This window comes from Schistocerca americana, chromosome 8 (assembly GCF_021461395.2).
Source record: "Schistocerca americana isolate TAMUIC-IGC-003095 chromosome 8, iqSchAmer2.1, whole genome shotgun sequence".
Taxonomy (NCBI): domain Eukaryota; kingdom Metazoa; phylum Arthropoda; class Insecta; order Orthoptera; family Acrididae; genus Schistocerca; species Schistocerca americana.
This window is the reverse complement of record NC_060126.1, coordinates 269,508,986-269,532,346: the sequence shown is the minus strand read 5'-3', so window position 1 is coordinate 269,532,346 and position 23,361 is coordinate 269,508,986. Positions and strand designations below refer to the sequence as shown.

Below are 23,361 nucleotides of genomic sequence, written 5' to 3'. Positions count from 1 at the left end.
TGTTGACCTTATGCTGTAGTCATCGTTTAAGAAAGGATTTTTTGAAATTCCACTCCTATGCACATGAAATAGGAGATGAAAGACTTATTGAAAATATGTTGCTATTACAGCAATTTTGAAGCCAGAAGTACAAAAATTGGTATTTGGCTTCTCAGTCAGAAATAAAAAAATATTTGTTTCAGCATTATTTGGAAATTTAACCCCTTTGGGTGTGAAATAGTGCGTGAAAGTTTCATTTTTTAAAAATAAATTATTATTTAATAACTACTGAAGTATTTTTTAAAATACATAAATGAAAACTGGTATCAGAATTCTTAGTTATAAATTACAAAATACATATTAACTGCAGTTTTTGGAATATTGCCAAAAAACAAATCCTACATATTCCCATTATCCGGTCCCTATTCATTGGACATTAAGATGTATTGTAACTGAAGAGTATACTACTGTCACAGACAGCTTGATATATAACACATACATGTGCACACACAACCTGTCTCCTGTTAGTCAAAAGTTACGAAGCTCTCATATGTGAGTAGTATCCCAGTTAATTGTACTTTTTAGTCCAAGGACACACTGAGCAAAACCTGCAATAAAGATAGAACTCTTGTTTACTACACAACTTGAAGGTGTTCTAGAAATAGAGTGGCTAATTAAAATTAGGACAGATGGATCCAGATTATTTCATAAGAAGTTTGGACAATTCGGGGTGCTATCATAGAGTTTTATGTAGCAACAGTAAAAGAAGACTAAGAGGAGCAGTTGAATCGAACAAAAAATGTCTTGAAAAGAGGTTACAGGATGAGGACCAACGAAGTAAAACAAGAGTAATGGAATGTAGTCAAATTAATTCAAGTGAAGCTGCCACTATTAGACACTGTAAGTTTCACTATCAGCACAGCAAAATAAATGGCGATTGCCAAACCAGAGGATATAAAATGGAAGGGCAATACCAATCGATGTTTTATGGACGTCAAAAATAGCTAGGCGTAACTACTGCTGTATAATCACCAAATATTGACAATAGTACATAAGAACAGGAATAAATGTTAACAAAATGTATTATACACAAGTAGCTAGGGGACGGCACTGTAGCTGAAATAGGCCTAGCACAAAGCAATAAAGCACTAAATACTTTAAACATAGCAGCAATTTGGATTTCTCTACTTATAACATCTCTGCAAGACCTATCACACTGTGGGCCCTCAAGAAAACAAAAAAATTATTTAACTGTTAGACAGACTTTTTTGAATTATATGTTTGGAGCTTAGCCTTGTATGGAAGTGAAATATGAACAATAATCAGTTTGGACAAGAAGATATTAGTGTTTCCTATGTGATGCTATGGAAGAATGCTGCAAATTTCATTTGGAGACTGAATACCTGAAGAAGAGGTATTACATCGAACTGGGGAAAAAATGAAATTTGTGGCACAACTTGAGTAAAAGAAGGGATCAATTGATAGGACACATTCTGAGGCATCAAGAAATCTTCACTTCAGTAATGAAAGGAAGAGGTGGAGGGGTACAAATTTTAGGGGGAGACTAAGGCCAAAATACAGTACACATGTTCAAATGCAGCAGATTGCAATAGTTATGTAAGAGATGAAGATGCTTGCACAGAGTAGACTACTGTGGAGAGCTGCAATAAACTATCAATTCCTAGGACTGAAGACAATAATGACATCTACAGAACGCTAGTTCAGCATATTCTTAAGTACTGCTCAAGTGTTTGGGATCCACACCAGGCCAGACTGAAGGGAAGCATCAAAACAATTCAGTGGCATGCTGTTTCGTTACCAGAAGATTCTATCAGTAGGCAAGTATTACGAAAACTCCTGGAGTGAAGACTACGCTCTTTTCGTGAGGCACTCTTGCAGAAATTTAGAAAACCAGCATTTGAGGCAGTCTGCAGATCAGTTCTACTGTCACCAACATACATTTCAAATACGAACACTAAGTTTCTTTCCCTCACTCTATTTGCAAGTGAAACAAAAAAGGAAATGACTAGGAGTAGTATGTGACACTCCAGCAAGCACCGTTAAGTGACTTGCGGAATATATATATATATATATATATATATATATATATATATATATATATATATATATATAAAACAAAGATGAGGTGACTTACCGAACAAAAGCGCTGGCAGGTCGATAGACACACAAACAAACACAAACACACACACAAAATTCAAGCTTTCGCAACAAACTGTTGCCTCATCAGGAAAGAGGGAAGGAGAGGGGAAGACGAAAGGAAGTGGGTTTTAAGGGAGAGGGTAAGGAGTCATTCCAATCCCGGGAGCGGAAAGACTTACCTTAGGGGGAAAAAAGGACAGGTATACACTCGCACACACGCACATATCCATCCACACATACAGACACAAGCAGACATATTTAAAGACAAAGAGTTTAGGCAGAGATCTCTGTCCTTTTTTCCCCCTAAGGTAAGTCTTTCCGCTCCCGGGATTGGAATGACTCCTTACCCTCTCCTTTAAAACCCACTTCCTTCTTTGTTTGTTGCGAAAGCTTGAATTTTGTGTGTATGTTTGTGTGTCTGCTTGTGTCTGTATGTGTGGATGGATATGTGCGTGTGTGCGAGTGTATACCTGTCCTTTTTTCCCCTAAGGTAAGTCTTTCCGCTCCCGGGATTGGAATGACTCCTTACCCTCTCCCTTAAAACCCACTTCCTTTCGTCTTCCCCTCTCCTTCCCTCTTTCCTGATGAGGCAACAGTTTGTTGCGAAAGCTTGAATTTTGTGTGTGTGTTTGTGTTTGTTTGTGTGTCTATCGACCTGCCAGCGCTTTTGTTCGGTAAGTCACCTCATCTTTGTTTTTATATATAATTTTTCCCACGTGGAATGTTTCCTTCCATTATATATATATATATATATATATATATATATATATATATATATATATATATATATAAGAAAGATGATGAAACTTGCCAAACAAAAGCGCTGGCAGGTCGATAGACACACAAACAAACACAAACATACACACAAAATTCAAGCTTTCGCAACAAACAAAGAAGGAAGTGGGTTTTAAAGGAGAGGGTAAGGAGTCATTCCAATCCCGGGAGCGGAAAGACTTACCTTAGGGGGAAAAAAGGACAGAGATCTCTGCCTAAACTCTTTGTCTTTAAATATGTCTGCTTGTGTCTGTATGTGTGGATGGATATGTGCATGTGTGCGAGTGTATACCTGTCCTTTTTCCCCCCTAAGGTAAGTCTTTCCGCTCCCGGGATTGGAATGACTCCTTACCCTCTCCTTTAAAACCCACTTCCTTTCGTCTTCCCCTCTCCTTCCCTCTTTCCTGATGAGGCAACAGTTTGTTGCGAAAGCTTGAATTTTGTGTGTATGTTTGTGTGTCTATCGACCTGCCAGCGCTTTTGTTCGGTAAGTCACCTCATCTTTGTTTTTATATATAATTTTTCCCACGTGGAATGTTTCCTTCCATTATATACGAGGGTTGCCCAATAAATAATGCCCCATATTTTTTTTCTCCGAAATAAAAAATATTAGAAATGTGACACTTTAGGTGCGAGTTATTTGAAGTTTCCCGCGTGTGTACGCAAAGTTTCAATTTCCTCCGACAGAGAGCGGTGGTGTAGGAATGCTCTAAAATGGCGTCTGCAGGTGACATCCGTTATAAACAACGTGCAGTGATTGAATTTCTCGTAGCAGAGGAAGAAACCGTGGACAATATTCATAAACGCTTGTGCAAAGTCTACGGAACATCTGCAGTCGATAGGAGTACTGTTGGTCGCTGGGCACAGAGGGTGAAAGCATCAGAGGGCGGTGCTGCGGAGCTCCGAGATTTGCCGCGGTCGGGAAGGCCTCCCACGGCTGTCACGCCTGACATGTTGCAGCGGGCTGATGTTCTCATTCGACGGGATCGACGCATTACGACTCGACAGAGGCTTATGTCAAAACATTAGACAAACTTAAGCAGCGCTTCCGGCGCCATGTTAACCCACAGGATGTTTTGATTCAGCATGATAACGCTCGTCCTCACACAAGTTTGAGGACTTGTGAACACATCGCGAAAGTGGGTTGGATAGTGTTACCCCATCCACCCTACAGCCCCGATTTGGCTCCTTCAGACTTTCACTTGTTTGGGCCAATGAAGAATTTCATTCGTGGAAGACGTTTTGCCGATGACGAAGAAGTGATTCACGAAGTGACAACCTGGCTCCGTAGGCAGAGTACAGATTTTTACCGGGAGGGAATACACGCTCTTGTGTCTCGCTGGAAAAAGGCCGTCGAACTTGAAGGAGATTATGTGGAAAAATAAAGCAAGTAGACAAAACACCAGTCTTTCACATATGTAAATTTGATTGTTGTGGAATAAATACTTCTGGAGAAAAAAAATATGGGGCATTATTTACTGGGCAACCCTCGTATATATATATATATATATATATATAAAAAACAAAGATGAGGTGACTTACCGAACAAAAACGCTGGCAGGTCGATAGACACACAAACAAACACAAACATACACACAAAATTCAAGCTTTCGCAACAAATTGTTGCCTCATCAGGAAAGAGGGAAGGAGAGGGGAAGACGAAAGGAAGTGGGTTTTAAAGGAGAGGGTAAGGAGTCATTCCAATCCCGGGAGCGGAAAGACTTACCTTAGGGGGAAAAAAGGACAGGTATACACTCGCACACATGCACATATCCATCCACACATACAGACACAAGCAGACATATTTAAAGACAAAGAGTTTGGGCAGAGATGTCAGTCGAGGCAGAAGTGTAGAGGCAAAGAAGTTGTTGAAAGACAGGTGAGGTATGAGTGGCAGCAACTGGAAATTAGCGGAGATTGAGGCCTGGCGGATGACGAGAAGAGAGGATATACTGAAGGGCAAGTTCCCATCTCCGGAGTTCGGACAGGTTGGTGTTGGTGGGAAGTATCCAGATAACCCGGACGGTGTAACACTGTGCCAAGATGTGCTGGCCGTGCACCAAGGCATGTTTAGCCACAGGGTGATCCTCATTACCAACAAACACTGTCTGCCTGTGTCCATTCATGCGAATGGACAGTTTGTTGCTGGTCATTCCCACATAGAATGCGTCACAGTGTAGGCAGGTCAGTTGGTAAATCACGTGGGTGCTTTCACACGTGGCTCTGCCTTTGATCGTGTACACCTTCCGGGTTACAGGACTGGAGTAGGTGGTGGTGGGAGGGTGCATGGGACAGGTTTTGCATCGGGGGCGGTTACAAGGATAGGAGCCAGAGGGTAGGGAAGGTGGTTTGGGGATTTCATAGGGATGAACTAACAGGTTACGAAGGTTAGGTGGACGGCGGAAAGACACTCTTGGCGGAGTGGGGAGGATTTCATGAAGGATGGATCTCATTTCAGGGCAGGATTTGAGGAAGTCGTATCCCTGCTGGAGAGCCACATTCAGAGTCTGGTCCAGTCCCGGAAAGTATCCTGTCACAAGTGGGGCACTTTTGTGGTTCTTCTGTGGGGGATTCTGGGTTTGAGGGGACGAGGAAGTGGCTCTGGTTATTTGCTTCTGTACCAGGTCGGGAGGGTAGTTGCGGGATGCGAAAGCTGTTTTCAGGTTGTTGGTGTAATGATTCAGGGATTCCGGACTGGAGCAGATTCGTTTGCCACGAAGACCTAGGCTGTAGGGAAGGGACCGTTTGATGTGGAATGGGTGGCAGCTGTCATAATGGAGGTACTGTTGCTTGTTGGTGGGTTTGATGTGGACGGACGTGTGAAGTTGGCCATTGGACAGGTGGAGGTCAACGTCAAGGAAAGTGGCATGGGATTTGGAGTAGAACCAGGTGAAACTGATGGAACCAAAGGAGTTGAGGTTGGAGAGGAAATTCTGGAGTTCTTCTTCACTGTGAGTCCAGATCATGAAGATGTCATCAATAAATCTGTACCAAACTTTGGGTTGGCAGACTTGGGTAACCAAGAAGGCTTCCTCTAAGTGACCCATGAATAGGTTGGCGTACGAGGGGGCCATCCTGGTACCCATGGCTGTTCCCTTTAATTGTTGGTATGTCTGGCCTTCAAAAGTGAAGAAGTTGTGGGTCAGGATGAAGCTGGCTAAGGTGATGAGGAAAGAGGCTTTAGGTAGGGTGGCAGGTGATCGGCGTGAAAGGAAATGCTCCATCGCAGCGAGGCCCTGGACGTGCGGAATATTTGTGTATAAGGACGTGGCATCAATGGTTACAAGGATGGTTTCCGGGGGTAACAGATTGGGTAAGGATTCCAGGCGTTCAAGGAAGTGGTTGGTGTCCTTGATGAAGGATGGGAGACTGCATGTAATGGGTTGAAGGTGTTGATCTACGTAGGCAGAGATACGTTCTGTGGGGGCTTGGTAACCAGCTACAATGGGGCGGCCGGGATGATTGGGTTTGTGGATTTTAGGAAGAAGGTAGAAGGTAGGGGTGCGGGGTGTCGGTGGGGTCAGGAGGTTGATGGAGTCAGGTGAAAGGTTTTGCAGGGGGCCTAAGGTTCTGAGGATTCCTTGAAGCTCCGCCTGGACCTCGGGAATGGGGTTACCTTGGCAAACTTTGTATGTGGTGTTGTCTGAAAGCTGACGCAGTCCCTCAGCCACATACTCCCGACGATCAAGTACCACGGTCGTGGAACCCTTGTCCGCCGGAAGAATGACGATGGATCGGTCAGCCTTCAGATCACGGATAGCCTGGGCTTCAGCAGTGGTGATGTTGGGTGTAGGATTAAGGTTTTTTAAGAAGGATTGAGATGCAAGGCTGGAAGTCAGAAATTCCTGGAAGGTTTGGAGAGGGTGATTTTGAGGAAGAGGAGGTGGGTCCCGCTGTGACGGAGGACGGAACTGTTCCAGGCAGGGTTCAATTTGGATGGTGTCTTGAGGAGTCGGATCATTAGGAGTAGGATTAGGATCATTTTTCTTCGTGGCAAAGTGATACTTCCAGCAGAGAGTACGAGTGTAGGACAGTAAATCTTTGACGAGGGCTGTTTGGTTGAATCTGGGAGTGGGGCTGAAGGTGAGGCCTTTGGATAGGACAGAGGTTTCGGATTGGGAGAGAGGTTTGGAGGAAAGGTTAACTACTGAATTAGGGTGTTGTGGTTCCAGATTGTGTTGATCGGAATTTTGAGGTTTTGGAGGGAGTGGAGCTGGAAGTGGGAGATTGAGTAGATGGGAGAGACTGGGTTTGTGTGCAATGAGAGGAGGTTGAGGTTTGCTGGAAAGGTTGTGAAGGGTGAGTGAGTTGCCTTTCCGGAGGTGGGAAACCAGGAGATTGGATAGTTTTTTGAGGTGGAGGGTGGCATGCTGTTCTAATTTACGGTTGGCCTGTAGGAGGATGCTCTGGACAGCTGGTGTGGATGTGGGAGAGGAAAGATTAAGGACTTTTATTAAGGATAGGAGTTCACGGGTGTGTTCATTGGCTGAGTTGATGTGTAGGTGAAGGATTAGGTGGGTGAGGGCAATGGATTGTTCAGTTTGGAACTGGTATAGGGACTGATGGAAGGAAGGGTTGCAGCCAGAGATGGGAACTTTAAGTGTGAGGCCTTTGGGGGTGATGCCAAATGTCAGACAAGCCTGAGAAAATAGAATATGGGAGTGTAATCTGGCTAGGGCGAAGGCATGTTTGCGGAGGGAATGTAAATAAAACTTAATGGGGTCATTGTGGGGGTGTTGTGAGGGTGACATGGTATTAGAAGGTGGAAAGTGTTAACATGAGGTGAAACGAAAATAAAAATATATGGGGAGAGATAAAGGTGAACCGGAAAGAAACAGGAGATCTGGAATGAAAAAAGGCGAAAAGGTGTTGGTTACAGCTGGGCTATGTTGGACTTGGGTTGGTAGACAACGATGTGCATAAAGGTTAGGTGGTTGTGTTGCCGCCAAAACACGTTAAAGGACGCAGAAATTCGGGAAAATTTCGAAAAAACTGCGTGTAGTATATTAAAAGGAGTGGTATTGTGGTGGCAGATTATGAAAATGAGACTAACAATTGTCTGACGAAGAAATAATCGCGTTAAAACCTGTGGGAAGCGGCTAAAAATGATCAGTGGTGTGGGAAAAACGGAAATGGAAATAAAGCGAAAGTTATTAGAACTGGCCGAAATGGTTGTTTAAAAGGTGAAAGGAGCTGTTTGTGAACTAGAAACGGTGGATATTATAGCGGCGGTAGTGCTGAAAGCGGCAAAAAATTTTTTTGGTTATGGTTTGGAAGTGGGTTACGTATTATTGAGTATATATATAGGCGGGATAAAATAGTATAGCAGATTACGGTAAAAAGGAGAAGGTGAATACAAAGTGAAACTACTGGCAAAAACAGAAAGAGGAAAATAAGACGACAGAAAAGATTTCGAAATGCAACAGTGACAATAACAAACGTAATTGTTATATATATATATATATATATATATATATATATATATATATATATATATATATATATATATATATATATATATATATATATATGCTGAAGTAGAACATGTGACAATATAGCTTCTTGAGCATTGAGTAAAATCATGCTTGTGAGTACACTCATCAGTCTGAGAGAAAAGGGATGTGTGGTCAGTGTGTGCTAAGCAGTGTTCAGATGGCAGAAGTGGTGTCTTTCTGTTGGGCCTGCATATAATACTGGTTAAGAATCTGTCCAAAATTATTTTCCAACAAACTTGTTTGTTGAAGTAACAGATCACCGATATCAGGAGGTGGAAGAGTTTCACAGGAAGCACACTGTGTGCTTTGTGTGTGTGTGTGTGTGTGTGTGTGTGTGTGTGGCTAAACCAAGCAACTCTACCTAATGGATATTAAAAAAACAAAGCCACAGTAGCAAATGCATGAAGTGCCACAGCTACAGAAGCTATCAGATCAAAGGTCTTCTCAAGATGAAACAGGTGAGCCCATGGTGACCTCTTACAACAATCACAATCTGTTTAGGAGTGACAGAGTATATTAAGAAATTAATAACTTCTGTTATATTAACTCAACAGAATTGAGAGATGGGTCAAAAGAAGTACAATTCAATGTAGAATGCTGGTCTGGTATCAGAAGTTGGGAATGAATATTTATTTTTGTGTTAGAGCATTTTTCAGATTTTGCAAGTAATTTCAGTAAAAAGTATTGCTAATGGTAATCAAAAGTAAGAAACCGGATGCAGAATGACGAATTAGATCTAAAGAAGAGTTAGTTAAGATGTGACAACCTATGGTGCACTCAGTCGACTTACTTGGCACTGACACCAAATCTCCACATCAGACTGGTACCACACAATGTATATTGATAGAGTATCAACCAAAACAGATTTAGTTTGTGCTATGTGCTATCATTCAGTAGAACATGCACAAAATGGTAATTTAAAGTAATACCAGAAATGTATATTTGTGAGTGATTGTTTTGCAGATTTCGTGGGTGAGTTGGCAGAGTGTTAGGTCATTGTACCAAAGGTACTGTGTTCAAACCCCTCTGCTTAATTTGTTAACTGTTTAAACGTGAAACTGTTATATGTAAAAGGACTTTTCAGGGATTGTAACAATGTTCTTTTGACAGTTCGCTTTTGCTCAATTGGTTGAAAGTGGCAAACCTATTGAGTACTTTTATATAGATAGGTATGGTGTCCTGTTGGACATATGCAACAGTACAGACACAACTCGTGCTAGTGCATTTATAGTTTCACAGAGTAAACAAACAATTGGAACAGCAGAATAAAGGAACTACTGCATCACAGGTGCAGACATATTAACAACAACAACAACAACTGCCTGAAGACATCAGGACCAGCGTACATCAGAAGTGTGTGTTGTGGCTAGAAACTTTTAATTGTGCATGCAAAGACAAATGGGTCTGCAGTTGCTATCTAGCCTGCATGCTACAGGTACTGCTGTTGTGCGACATGAATCTGTGGAATGTTATTGACATTCTTATTGAACTGTTGCATAGTGACTTGTGTATGTACAACAATGGAAATAACTGAAGATGAGAGAAAGCATGCAGCATTCCTACTGGACGTAATTGATCAGAGGAATGCATTGACTGTCATCAAAGAGGAAACAGCAGATAAAAATGAGTGCACATCAGGTGGAGCAGAATCGTTAGTTTGTGAGCGAGCGAAAGGGTTAGAGTCGATGCCTGCGATATCATCGCCAGAAGGGCCCCTCAAGCGATGGAAATGATAAAATACCACAGAAGGCAATTGAATCTCAATGTAGACAAGTGTAATGTGCTGCGAATACATGGAAAGATAGTTCCCTTATCATTTAGCTACAAAATAGGAGGTCAGCAACTGGAAGCAGTTAATTCCGTAAATTATCTGGGAGTATGCATTAGGAGTGATTTAAAATGGAATGATCATATAAAGTTGATTGTCAGTATAGCAGATGCCAGACAGATTCATTGGAAGAATCCTAAGGAGATGCAATCTGAAAACAAAGGAAGTAGGTTACAGTACACTTGTTCGCCCACTGCTTGAATACTGCTCAGCAGTGTGGGATCCGTAACAGATAGGGTTGATAGAAGAGAGAGAGAAGATCCAACGGAGAGCAGCGCGCTTTGTTACAGGATCATTTAGTAATCGCGAAAGCGTTACGGAGATGACAGATAAACTCCAGTGGAAGACTCTGCAGGAGAGACGCTCAGTAGCTCGGTACGGGCTTTTGTTAAAGTTTCGAGAACATACCTTCACTGAAGAGTCAAGCAGTATATTGCTCCCTCCTACGTATATCTCGCGAAGAGACCATGAGGATAAAATCAGAGAGATTAGAGCCCACACAGAAGCATACCGACAATCCTTCTTTCCACGAATAATACGAGACTGGAATAGAAGGGAGAACCGATAGAGGTACTCAGGGTACCCTCCGCCACACACCGTCAGGTGGCTTGCGGAGTATGGATGTAGATGGAGAAATATTGGCTTTGTCCAAAAGCAGCTAAAGCCAACCAAAACATTTGCAAATCACACAATCTCTGTAATTAAAAACAGATTTCACACTAGATGTCCTGATTTGTGTATGTTGTATGAATGGAAATGGCAACAGGAAAGTGGAGAGTTAACGTCTGAAGAAGTACGAACATATTACAATGCATGTTATGGAGACCTTCAAATACAGTCACCAGGAAGATTGATGTGTTTACGATGCAGACTTTAAATTGTGGACAAAAACAAATGCAAGATAGCTAAATATCCCAAGATTTGACAACAGTAACAGTTGTCTGTTGCACTGGAAGGGTAAGAACAACATTGTAAGCTGTAAAGTCAAATATTTGTTACAGCGAAATTCAGAAAACGTTAGAGGACTGACAACAAGTAACTCGTGCACTCATGACAGCTTACACAGATGCAAACACCTACAACAGCAACGGAAGTGGATTCAACAAGGAGATGACTGAGGACCACACTCTTGCAACTACATGTTCTAAAGATATTGTACGGGTTGTACAGTCGGTTCATACGACAACCCATAAGCACACAATTATTCCACTGCTTTCACAGACTGGCGAACTTGCCCCAAAGCTGTTTGTTGTCCTTCAAGATTCTTGTTCTTGGAGTACTTGCATACATCATTATATGTTCCAGCACCGAATTTAATTGTCCATTCTCAACCCTCCAGTAAAATGACTAAAGAACTGTTCAGGATATTTCTATAAGAAGCGGTAGTGGAACACATCAGTGGAGAGAAACTTCTGCTAATACTGGAATCTTATGGGCCCCACAAAAATGCTTGTGTTGTTCATGACCTGCACACACAAAATAACCTACCAGAAGACAAAATCACAATTCACATAATTCCAGTAAACACAACATCCATTTGTCAACTATTTGATCTTCATTTCTTCAGAATGTACAAGCAGAGAGAGAGAGAGAGAGAGAGAGAGAGAGAGAGAGAGAGAGAGAGTGTGTGTGTGTGTGTGTGTGTGTGTGTGTGTGTGTGTGTGTGTTTCCCCTGCTGTCACTTGGTGAGTAGATTATTTTTATCTATCTGTTTACATTATTTTCATTGTTATAGTTTTATTATGTGTACTACTACTACTGCATATGTGATCCCATTGTGTCTTTATTTTCCTGTTCTGATTGCATATTAAGTGAAACTACAAATGTACTATATAGGTTTATTACTGTCAAAGAAATGAAGCGAAAGCAGACTGCCAAGAGAACATTGCTGTTAACTTCAAACAGTGCTTTTGCAAGTAAAATATGTTGTCCCATATAACATTTTTATACATGAAAAAAAATTTAAAAAAAATTAAACTGATCAATGGGGTTTGAACTCAAGACCCCTAGTACGTTCTGCTGGATGATAGCACATAATACAACCTAAATCAGAGTTTCCATTGCTACTTTATCGAGTTGTTTCGTATTAATCTGACACCTGGAGGTTTGGGCATGCAACTGCCCAAAACATGCAACTGTCCAAGACGGCACCTGCATGTAGCACCTCCCAAACAGTAAATAAAGACAGGGTCAACTGAAGTTTTTCAAGTCTAGTCCATTTCCTTCAAAAGAAGTCTTTCAATAAGATTCACAACATAGTTTGTAAAATTTGTGAATAATAAAGTGAATTTTGTGGGAGAATTGTAGTTTCTGGTGGATTTCTGCTAGAGGCATTTGTAGTGCAAAATTCTATTGATTAACAATGACGATACCATGTTGATCTACAGAGAAAGTTAGAGAAGGAAATATAGGTGTATTTCTTCAAAAGCTGGTATTTGCAAATGGGGAACATTTGCTAAATTTTTTTTAATTCCGTGGGTGGGTTCTCAATTTAAAATTTCAACCAGAATGGTCAGAAAGAGCTGGGAAACTTAAACATTAAATGGTCATATTAGCACTCTCTGGCAACAAGGAAAGTCCTTACTGGAAACTAAAATCCATTAAGTAGGATGTTATGTGTAAAAAAGTGAAACAATGAAAATTCATATTTCATAGTCAGGTTATAGAATGTAAGTGTTATACAAATACCTCTACAATTTTCTTAGGTGGATGGAAATTGAACTGACTACAGAACAGATACACCTTGGGGATAGGTACACTTCCCGAAAATGATAATAAGAAAAATAATGCAAAATTGGTTATTTGTAAGAAAACATTTTGTAATTCGTAATTTTTACAAAATACAGAAATTCTACATTTTCACATATAAATATTTTCTTATAAAACTGATGACAGTAGTATGCCGATTTTCACAACTGCTAGTTAATGAATGCCGAGATTGCATTTTGACACCTTATTTTCGTAAGCTTGAGGATCATGTATAATTTTAAAATGAATGATCATTTCCCACGTAACTACGATGCACTACCAAAGCTAACACTGAAAGTGACACAAGAAAATCACCAGAATTGGAAAAAATTTAGTACTGTACAAGGGAAAAAGACACAATTTGGCAAAAACAAAGGAATTTGACAAAACAATACCACCAAATCTGTCAAAACATAACACTGAAACTCGCAAAAATAGCAGTGCATTGGCAAAACTCAGAGTTCGGCTATAGAGCAGAAGTCGGCTATAGAGCAGAAGTCGGCTATAGAGCAGAAGTCGGCTATAGAGCAGAAGTCGGCTATAGAGCAGAAGTCGGCTATAGAGCAGAAGTCGGCTAAAGAGCAGAAGTCGGCTAAAGAGCAGAAGTCGGCTAAAGAGCAGAAGTCGGCTAAAGAGCAGAAGTCGGCTAAAGAGCAGAAGTCGGCTAAAGAGCAGAAGTCGGCTAAAGAGCAGAAGTCGGCTAAAGAGCAGAAATCGGCTAAAGAGCAGAAATCGGCTAAAGAGCATGACCAAATTTGGCAAAAAATAATACAAAGAAGAGAAAAATAAAAATTGACACAAACAATGAAATTGGCAACAAATGGAATCAAATTTGATCAAAAAGCAACAAAATTGGCATGAAAAACTGAAATTGGCAAAGAACGCCAAAATTGACCAATGCCGAAAATGGTAAGAAACAAATTTGACAAAAGAAGACTGTGAATTTTAGAAAAATGGTAACACCAAATTTGCCAAAAAAGTGGAGAACAGCGAAATTGGGGAAAACTGTAACACCAAATCTAGCACAGAAAACACAGGACCTGGCAAAAAAATAACACCATATTTTGCCAAAAAATAACACGAGTTTTGCCTAAATTACCACTTAAATTGGCCGTAAAATGATTTTTCCTGTATCTATAGATATTCAGTCATCAGAAGATCATTAGCTTCTAGCATTCCTTCGTTTCTTTGGAGCTACAACAAAGAAAATAAGAGTCCTGGATAGACATGATGTTCAATTCAGTTTCTGACCAACCAAGATTATTAGAGATGCTGCACCCAGTAACAGAAGGTCTTAGTCACAGTGTTCCTGAAATTCATAAAATGTCTTGTGAATGTACTGGGAGTTACTTTGGGCAGTCAATACAAACAATTTCAGAAAGCTGCACTGACCGCTAACGCCACATTGAGTAACACGATTTCTATAAATCTGCTGTTGCCAAACACGGCCCCATGAACAAAAATACGATTATATTTGACAAACAGAATTATTACCCTTTGCATCCACCTATCAGGATTCAGTCGCCAAAGGTTGTTGTGATCAGTGAGTGACAATGTACCTGGACACAAGCTACACCCTTGATGGTACACAGAAACAGGCACTTGATGCTGAAAGGCAACAGGGAAATAATGAGTCAACTCGCATCTAACGAAATCAGCACCACCACCAATGTTGTTCTGTCCTAGACATCAACATGATACCTGAAAGCATATGGAAGTTCTGCAACAGTGACGTTCCATGACATGATTCGGTCAAGTAACTAAAGGTTTACTGAACTCTCCTGGTGGTGACAACGGAGGAAGTCATCAATAGTGTGATACTGAATACAAATCTGAGGCAACAAGAACCCTGAAGCATTTATTTCACTAAAACTGACAAAGTTTTTTGAACTGAAGCAAAAAAGCAACAAATAACACAATAATAGATGGGCATACTGCAAGTGACAAAACTAAACAAAGACTAAACGCAAACATGAATTTTTGGAACCAAAGGTTTCTTAAGAAAGTGTAAAAGAAATCTAATAAATTTCATATGTACCTTTATAGTAGCTTCCAACGTTTTGGCACTAGAGCTTTGAGGATTGAATTGTATTTGTGTGTTAATTTCTACTAGCTTGATGACCTGTGATTATTTTTAAACTAAATATAAGGCATTACGTCTTCAATATCAAATTAATCTATATATTCAAAACTGTGAATTGCACTAAATTATACCTTGAGCCACTGGTGAGAACTTGTAACTTGTAGAATGAGTTCTTCCCACTTTGAACATCAGTTATACCAAGAACAGCATTGTAGACTGTGCCATTCTTCTGGTATACTTCAGCAACATCTTCCAGACCTGAATCTGGGTCTACCACTGCTCCACCCTTCAACTTCATACGCTGCTTTGTTGGCATACTCTTGACAAATCTGCCTACATGTCAAGTTCAACAAAGTCACAATACAACATTATCAAAGACATTACAACGAATGAAAATAAATAAATGTTATCCACAACTTGAAAAAACAAGTTGCACCCCAACCAATACTCAATACTTAAAAAAATCCTTTACCTAGTGTAAAACAAATTAATGAGTTGCAGGAATACCTTCAAATTTAAGATAAATGGAATGTGATTAATAATCCCAAAATTTCAAGAATATTTGCTACAATTTGTTTCCACTAAAGGGATTCTGCAGATTGGAAAGCTCTTCCCCAAGAAGTATTTCACTTTTATTGACAAAGCAGTCTCAGTGGTCAAGTTATAAACACGACAGGTATTAACCGTTGGTGGTTAGAATTAATATTAGAAGTATTAATACTCACAATGTTTACCCTGTGACCACTGATGTGCTTTGCAAATCAAAGAGAAATACATCTGGTGAAATGACAGTACAATTAAGAAAAATAACTAACTACAACAAAACAAACAAAATGACAGGACTACAGTTGTCACAAAATGTAAAGTGCTCTAAACGATTACTCTATATTTGAAGTCATGAAAACACATTATAAAACAAAATCTGTAAATAATGAACAATGAGCAGACACACTAAAACCAGGACAGTTGAATTTTATGGGCAACATGTTACCAACTACATACACTATCCACACAAAAATCGTACATCTTTCATAGCTTCTATTTTGCTAGTAGCTCTCTTCCACTTTCCCTCCTTGTGTAGGAGTTCTAGTTCAGTCAAATATGTAGACCCACTAGAGTTTGGAAAATATGAGAAAGGCATAGATGGTATGAAAGTTATGAATGCAAGCTGCGATTTTTTTTTGTGGTTTTAGAGCACACAACTACAGTAGTCATTAATGCCCAGACTAAATTATGAATGCGCTGCGAGGCACAATGTTAAAACAGCAACTAAAAAGGACAACAATATAAAAGGCACATTAACAGCAAGGGATTAAAAGAAAACAGCATATCAAATGTCCTTAGACAGGGAATCAGAGCAGATGACATAAGCAGAATATTGGTGGCGGCGGATGTAAAGAACAGCCTGATAGAGGGCAAATAGCTCAGCTGTGAAGACCGAACAATGGCCATGGAGCCAGTATTTGAAACTGTGAGCCCCGACAATAAAAGAACACCCGACACTGTCATTGGTCTTAGAGCCATCTGTATAAATGAAGATCGTATTAATGAACTTCGAACGAAGTTCGACAAACTGCGAGCGGGATACCGAAGCTGGGGTAACCTCCTTTGGGAGCGAGCTGAGGTCAAGGTGAACGCGAACCTGAGCCTGGAGCCAAGGTGGCGCTTGGCTCTCGCCCATTCTAAAGGTTGCAGGGAGTGGAAAATTAAGTTGCCGAAGGAGGCGCCGAAAGCGAACTCCAGGGGGTAGCAGGGCAGATACATACAACCCGTATTGACAGTCGAGAGAGTTGTCAAAAAAGGAACTATAAGATGGGTGGTCGGGCCCTGATAATAGCCGACAGGCATACCGACAAAGCAGTATATCGCACCGGTAGGTTAGTGGTAATTCACTGGCTTCAGCATGAAGACTCTCGACGGGACTAGTATAGAACGCTCTCATTGCAAGACGTAAACCCCCATGTTGTATAGAGTTGAGGCGGCGTTAGATGGACGGCCGTGCAGAGGAGTATACAAAGCTCCCATAATCTAGCTTTGAGCGGACGATCGACCGATATAGGCGAAGTAGGACGGTTCGATCCACTCCCCATGACGTACCGCTGAGAACACTGAGGGCATTCAGGGAATGGGTACAACGGGCAGCCAGATATTACACATGTGGAGCCCAGCTAAGTTTCCCATCAAATGTAAGACCTAAAAATTTTGTTGTCTTCACGAATGGGAGAGCAACAGGACCAAGATGTAAGGACGGTGGGAGAAACTCTTTGTAGCGCCAGAAGTTAATACAGACCGTCTTCTCGGCAGAAAAACGGAAACCATTGGCGACACTCCAGGATTAAAGACGTTCAAGACAACGCTGAAGACAGCGCTCCAGGAAACATGTATGCTGCACTCTGCAGTAGATAGTAAAATCGTCCACAAAAAGGGAGCCTGATACATCAGCTGGGAGGCAATCCATTATTGGATTGATGGCTATAGCAAAGAGAGCGACACTCAAAACTGAGCCCTGTGGCACCCCATTCTCCTGGCGAAAGACGTCTGACAGGACAGAACCCACACGTACCCTGAACTTTCGTTCCATTAAAAATGCACAAATAAAAAGAGGGAGGCGACTGCGAAGGTCCCATGTATGCACGGTGCGGAGAATGGCTGCCCTCCAACAGGTGTCTTAAGCCTTCTCCAAATCAAAGAACACAGCCACTATCTGGCGCTTCCGCAAGAAGTTATTCATAATGAAGGTCAACAAGGTAACCAGATGGTCAACAGCAGAGCATTGTACATTGGTAAGTAGGCGTTGAGATTCGAGCAGCCAAATCAAACAAGAGTTAACCATTCGTTCCATCGCCTTACAGACACAGCTGGTAAGGGAAATGGGTCGATAACTGGAAGGCAAGTGCTTGTCCTTCCCTGGCTTAGGAATCGGGACAACAATAGATTCGCACCAGCATGTGGGAACATGACCCTCAATCAGATGCAATTATAAGTAAGAAGAAGACAAACTTTACCAACAGGAGAAAGGTTCTTCAGCATCTGAATATGAATAGAATCAGGCCTCAGAGTGGAGGACCGTGACCGGGCAAGTGCACTTTCGAGTTCCCGCATGGTGAATGAGGATTATAACTTTCATGATTTGAGGAGCGGGAATTAGGTGGCCTTGCCTCCTCTGCCTGTTTTCGGGGGAAGAAAGCAGGGCGGTAATGAGCGAAGCTCAAAATCTCTGCGAAAAATCATCGAAGGCATTGGAGACATCCTCAGAGGCCACAAGGACGTCATTCGCGACCGTCAAGGCAGAAACTGGTGAGTGGACCTTAGTGCCAGATAGCCGGCGCAGGCTACCCCCCAGACAACAGAAGGAGTAAAACTGTGAAGGAGATTGTGAGAGCAGCCCAGCTGGCTTTCTTTAATAACACGACGACACTGCACATGTAATCATTTATAATTAATACAATTCGCCATCGTAGGGTGGCGTTTAAAGGTGCGTAAAGCACGTCGATGAGCATGTATAGCGTCTCTACATGCTGCGGTCCACCAGGGGACCGGTACACGACGTGGAGAAGTAGTATGAGGAATGGAATATTCAGCAGCAGGAGAATGACTTCCGTGAGGTGTGCGACCTGACTATCGCAGCTTGTGAAGTTTTGATCCTGAAATGTAGCCCTGGAAGAGAAGAGCCCCCCAGTCTGCTTTGGAGATGTTCCAACTAGTTGAGCATGGAGATGGGGTATAATGCAGGAGATGGATAACACAAGGGAAGTGGTCGCTCGAATACGTATCAGAAAGAGTGTACCACCCAAACCGACGTGCAAGTTGGGTAGTACATATAGAGAGGTCTAAATGGGAATAGGGGTGAGTTGTGTACGAAAGAAAGTAGGGGCACCAGTATTGAGGCAGACAAGATTGAGGTGGTTGGAAAGGTCTGCTAACAGGGAGCCTCTCGGGCAGGAAGTTGGAGAGCTCCAAAGGGGATGGTAGACATTCAAGTCTCCAGTCAACAAAAATGTTGCAGGTAGCTGAGCAATAATTTGCATCATGTCTGTCCTAGTAACGGCAGACGACGATGGAGTGAAAACAGTACACATGGAAAATGTGAAACTGGGGAGAGTAATTCGGACAGCAACTGCCTGCAAATCAATGTGCAATGTGATGGGATCATAGTAGATATCATCCCGGACCAGCAACATAACCCCTCCATGAGCCGGAATACCTGCCACAGGGGTAGGTCAACGCACAGAGGTATTGTGTGCCAAGTCAATACGATCGCATGGGCGTAGCTTCGTTTCCTGAAGAGCTACTACGAGCGGACAGTGCAAGCATAGCAGCAACTTTAAGTCCTCTCGGTTGGAGCGAATGCCGCGAATATTCCAATAAAGAAGTGCCATCGTGAGAAAAAAAAGAAAAAGGAGAAGCAAGAACGGGTCACCTCAAAGGCCGCTGAGGGCCTGGCTTCAAGCGAGCACTGCTGCCACTGAGTGCAGAGCTGGGTGAAGGGTATGAATCAGAGGCTCAGACGGTTTTGTGACTGTGTGGGCTGCAGATTCCTTGACATGTGCCATAGGGTGGTGGGGTTTCGGGTTCTGCTGAATAGGTCAGGAGGTCACTACACTCAGCTGGCAGCTACACGTGTAGCGGAGGCTGTGTGGCGTGGACTGGGCGGTATTTTAGGTTAGAGGGCCTAGGGAAAGTACGGGGTGGGCTGCAATTTCAAAGGTGCATGGCAAATACAGGACATGCTTGGATCAAGGAGCAGTCGGAATTGTAGTTGTAAATTGTTGTAGTTGTGCTGGGAAAGTCCCTGAGCTTCAAGCGCTAATAGAAAGCACAGAAGCTGAAATCGTTATAGGTACAGAAAGCTGGCTATAGCCTGAAATAAGTTCTGCAGAAATTTTTACGAAGTCTCAGACGTTGTTCAGGAAAGATAGATTAGGCAGAATTGGTGGTGGAGTGTTTGTGTCTGTCAGTAGTGGTTTATCTTGTAGTGAAGTCGAAGTAGATACTCCGTGCGAATTGGTCTGGGTGGACGTTATACTTAACAACAGAACAAAGTTAATAATTGGCCCCTTCTAGCGACCCCCAGACTCCGATGATATAGTTGCTGAACAGTTCAGAGAAAATCTGAGTCTCGTAACAAATAAATACCCCACTCATAAGGTGTTGGGGGGGGACTTCCACCTTCCCTCGATATGTTGGCAAAAATACTTGTTCAAAACTGGTGGTAGGCAGAAAACATCTTCTGAGATTGTCCTAAATGCTTTCTCCGAAAATTATTTAGACCAGTTAGTCCACGAACCCACACGAATTGTAAATGGTTGCGAAAACACACTTGACCTCTTAGCCACAAACAGTCCAGAGCTAATAGAGAGCATCATGACTGATACAGGGATTAGTGATCACAAGGTCGTCGTAGCTAGGCTCAATACCCTTTCTTCCAAATCCACCAGAAACAAACACAAAATAATTTTATTTAAAAAAGCGGATAAAGTGTCACTAGAAGCCTTCCTAAGAGACAATCACCATTCCTTTCGAATTGACTATGCAAATGTAGACGAGATGTGGCTCACATTCAAAAATATAGTAGCAACAGCAATTGAGAGAGTCATACCTCATAAATTGGTAAGATATGGAACTGATCCCCCATGGTACACAAAACAGGTCCGAACGCTGTTGCAGAGGCAACGGAAAAAGCATGCAAAGTTCAGAAGAACGCGAAATCCCGAAGATTGGCTAAAATTTGCAGACGCGCGAAATTTGGCACGGACTTCAATGCAAGATGCCTTTAATAGGTTCCACAATGAAACTGTCTCGAAATTTGGTAGAAAATCCAAAGAAATTCTGTCTTATGTAAAGTACACAAGCGGCAAGACAGTCAATACCTTCGCTGCGCAGCGCCGACGGTACTGTTACTGACGACTGTGCTGCTAAAGCGGAGTTATTGAACGCAGTTTTCCAAAATTCCTTCACCAGGGAAGACGAATGGAATATTCTAGAATTTGAAACATGAACAGCTACTAGCATGAGTTTCTTAGAAGTAGATACCTTAGGGGTTGCGAAGCAACTCAAATCGCTTGATACGGGCAAGTCTTCAGGTGCAGATTGTATACTGATTAGGTTCCTTTCAGATTACGCTGATACAATAGCTCCCTACTTAGCAATCATATACAACCGCTCACTCACCAATAGATCTGTACCTACAGATTGGAAAATTGCGCAAGTCGCACCAGTGTTTAAGAACGGTAGTAGGAGTAATCCACCGAACTACAGACCTATATCGTTGACGTTGGTTTGCGGTAGGGTTTTGCAGCATGTACTGTATTCAAACATTATGAATCACCTCGAAGGGAACGATCTATTGATACGTAATCAGCATGGTTTCAGAAAACATTGTTCTTGTGCAACGCAGCTAGCTCTTTATTCGCACGAAGTAATGGCCGCTATCGACAGGGGACCTCAGGTTGATTCCGTATTTCTAGATTTCCGGAAAGCTTTTGACACCGTTCCTCACAAGCGACTTCTAATCAAGCTGCGGGTCTATGGGGTATCGTCTCAGTTGTGCGACTGGATTCGTGATTTCCTGTCAGGAAGGTTGCAGTTCGTAGTAGTAGACGGCATATCATCGAGTAAAACTGAAGTGATATCAGATGTTCCCCAGGGAAGCGTCCTGGGACCTCTGCTGTTCCTGATCTATATAAATGACCTGGGTGACAATCTGAGCAGTTCTCTTAGGTTGTTCGCAGATGATGCTGTAATTTACCGTCTAGTAAGGTCATCCGAAGACCAGTATCAGTTGCAAAGCGATTTAGAAAAGATTGCTGTATGGTGTGGCAGTTGACGCTAAATAACGAAAAGTGAGAGGTGATTCACATGAGTTCCAAAAGAAATCTGTCGTAATTCGATTACTTGATGAATAGTACAATTCGCAAGGCTGTCAATTCAACTAAGTACCTGGGTGTTAAAATTACGAACAACTTCAGTTGGAAACACCACATAGATAATATTGTGGGGAAGGCAAGCCAAAGGTTGTGTTTCATTGGCAGGACACTTAGAAGATGCAACAAGTGCACTAAAGAGACAGCTTACACTACACATGTTCGTCCTCTGTTAGAATATTGCTGCGCAGTGTGGGATCCTTACCAGGTGGGATTGACAGAGGACATTGAAAGGGTGCAAAAAAGGGCAGCTCGTTTTGTATTATCACGTAACAGGGGAGAGAGTGTGGCAGATATGATACGCGAGTTGCGTTGGAAGTCATTAAACCAAAGACGTTTTTCGTCGTGGCGAGATCTATTTACGAAATTTCAGTCACCAACTTTCTCTTCCGAATGCGAAAATATTTTGTTCAGCCCAACCTACATAGGTAGGAATGATCATCAAAATAAAATAAGAGAAATCAGAGCTCGAACAGAAAGGTTTACGTGTTCGTTTTTCCCCACGCACTGTTCGGGAGTGGAATGGTAGAGAGATAGTATGATTGTGGTTCGATGAACCCTCTGCCAAGCACTTAAATGTGAATTGCAGGGTAATCATGTAGATGCAGATGTAGATCAATAGGCGGAGAGTCATCATCCATTTTTTCAATAGGTTCGTCGGCCACCATGTTAAGATGGCCAGGAGGGGAGCTTCCTCCGCTGGTGAAAGGCCAGATACTCGGCTACCAGCAGTGCGGCCAGGCGAAACGGATAACGGCCTGGGGCGGCAACCACTGGGCGGCGCAGGAGAAGAAACGCGCCGTGGTGGAGAAGGAGAACTTTTCTTCCTATGAGCCTTCTTGGAAGGTTGTTTAGTCGAAGTACTGGTCGATGGCTGAGAGTTCGGGGTACGTAAGAAGTCTTCATGGGACAGTTCCTTCTTGAAGGCCCGTGCATCTGACTTCTGGGTCTTAGTCTTGGCAGAAGCTGATGAAGGTGCTTGTGTCAGAGGGGTGACGGGAGGAAGAGGAGACACTGACCGGGCGATCTTAGCACTGGCCGAACGGACGACCATAGCGCTGAAGGTCAGATCGCATGTCTGCGTCGATACCTCCCTGGTAGGCCGAGGACGGCACTATTTCCCCGTTGGGAGCAGTGTGGGCTTCCTGCTAGCAAAAGCTTGCGAGCAGCCGAGGTGGACACTTTCTCTTTGACCCGAATTTCCTGTATACAGCGTTCATCCTTGTAGATGGGACAGTCGTGAGAGGACACTGCATGGTCACCCTGAGAGATCATGCAACGAGGAGACGGAAGTGGACTGTCACCCTCATGGGCGTCCCTGCCACAAGTGACGCATTTAGCTGCACTAGAACAAGACTGGTGGGTATGGTT

At 42.4% G+C, this 23,361-nt stretch overlaps 1 protein-coding gene across 1 annotated transcript in view; it reads right to left on the bottom strand.

Moving 5' to 3' along the window:
• The window catches only part of LOC124545099 (poly [ADP-ribose] polymerase), a 107,057-nt gene that overhangs the window by 33,746 nt on the left and 49,950 nt on the right, over nt 1–23,361 (bottom strand). Inside the window, exon 11 of the mRNA XM_047123911.1 lies at nt 15,199–15,400. Within this exon, the coding sequence (XP_046979867.1) occupies nt 15,199–15,400 (202 nt within the window). The remainder of the gene's footprint in view (nt 1–15,198; nt 15,401–23,361) is intronic.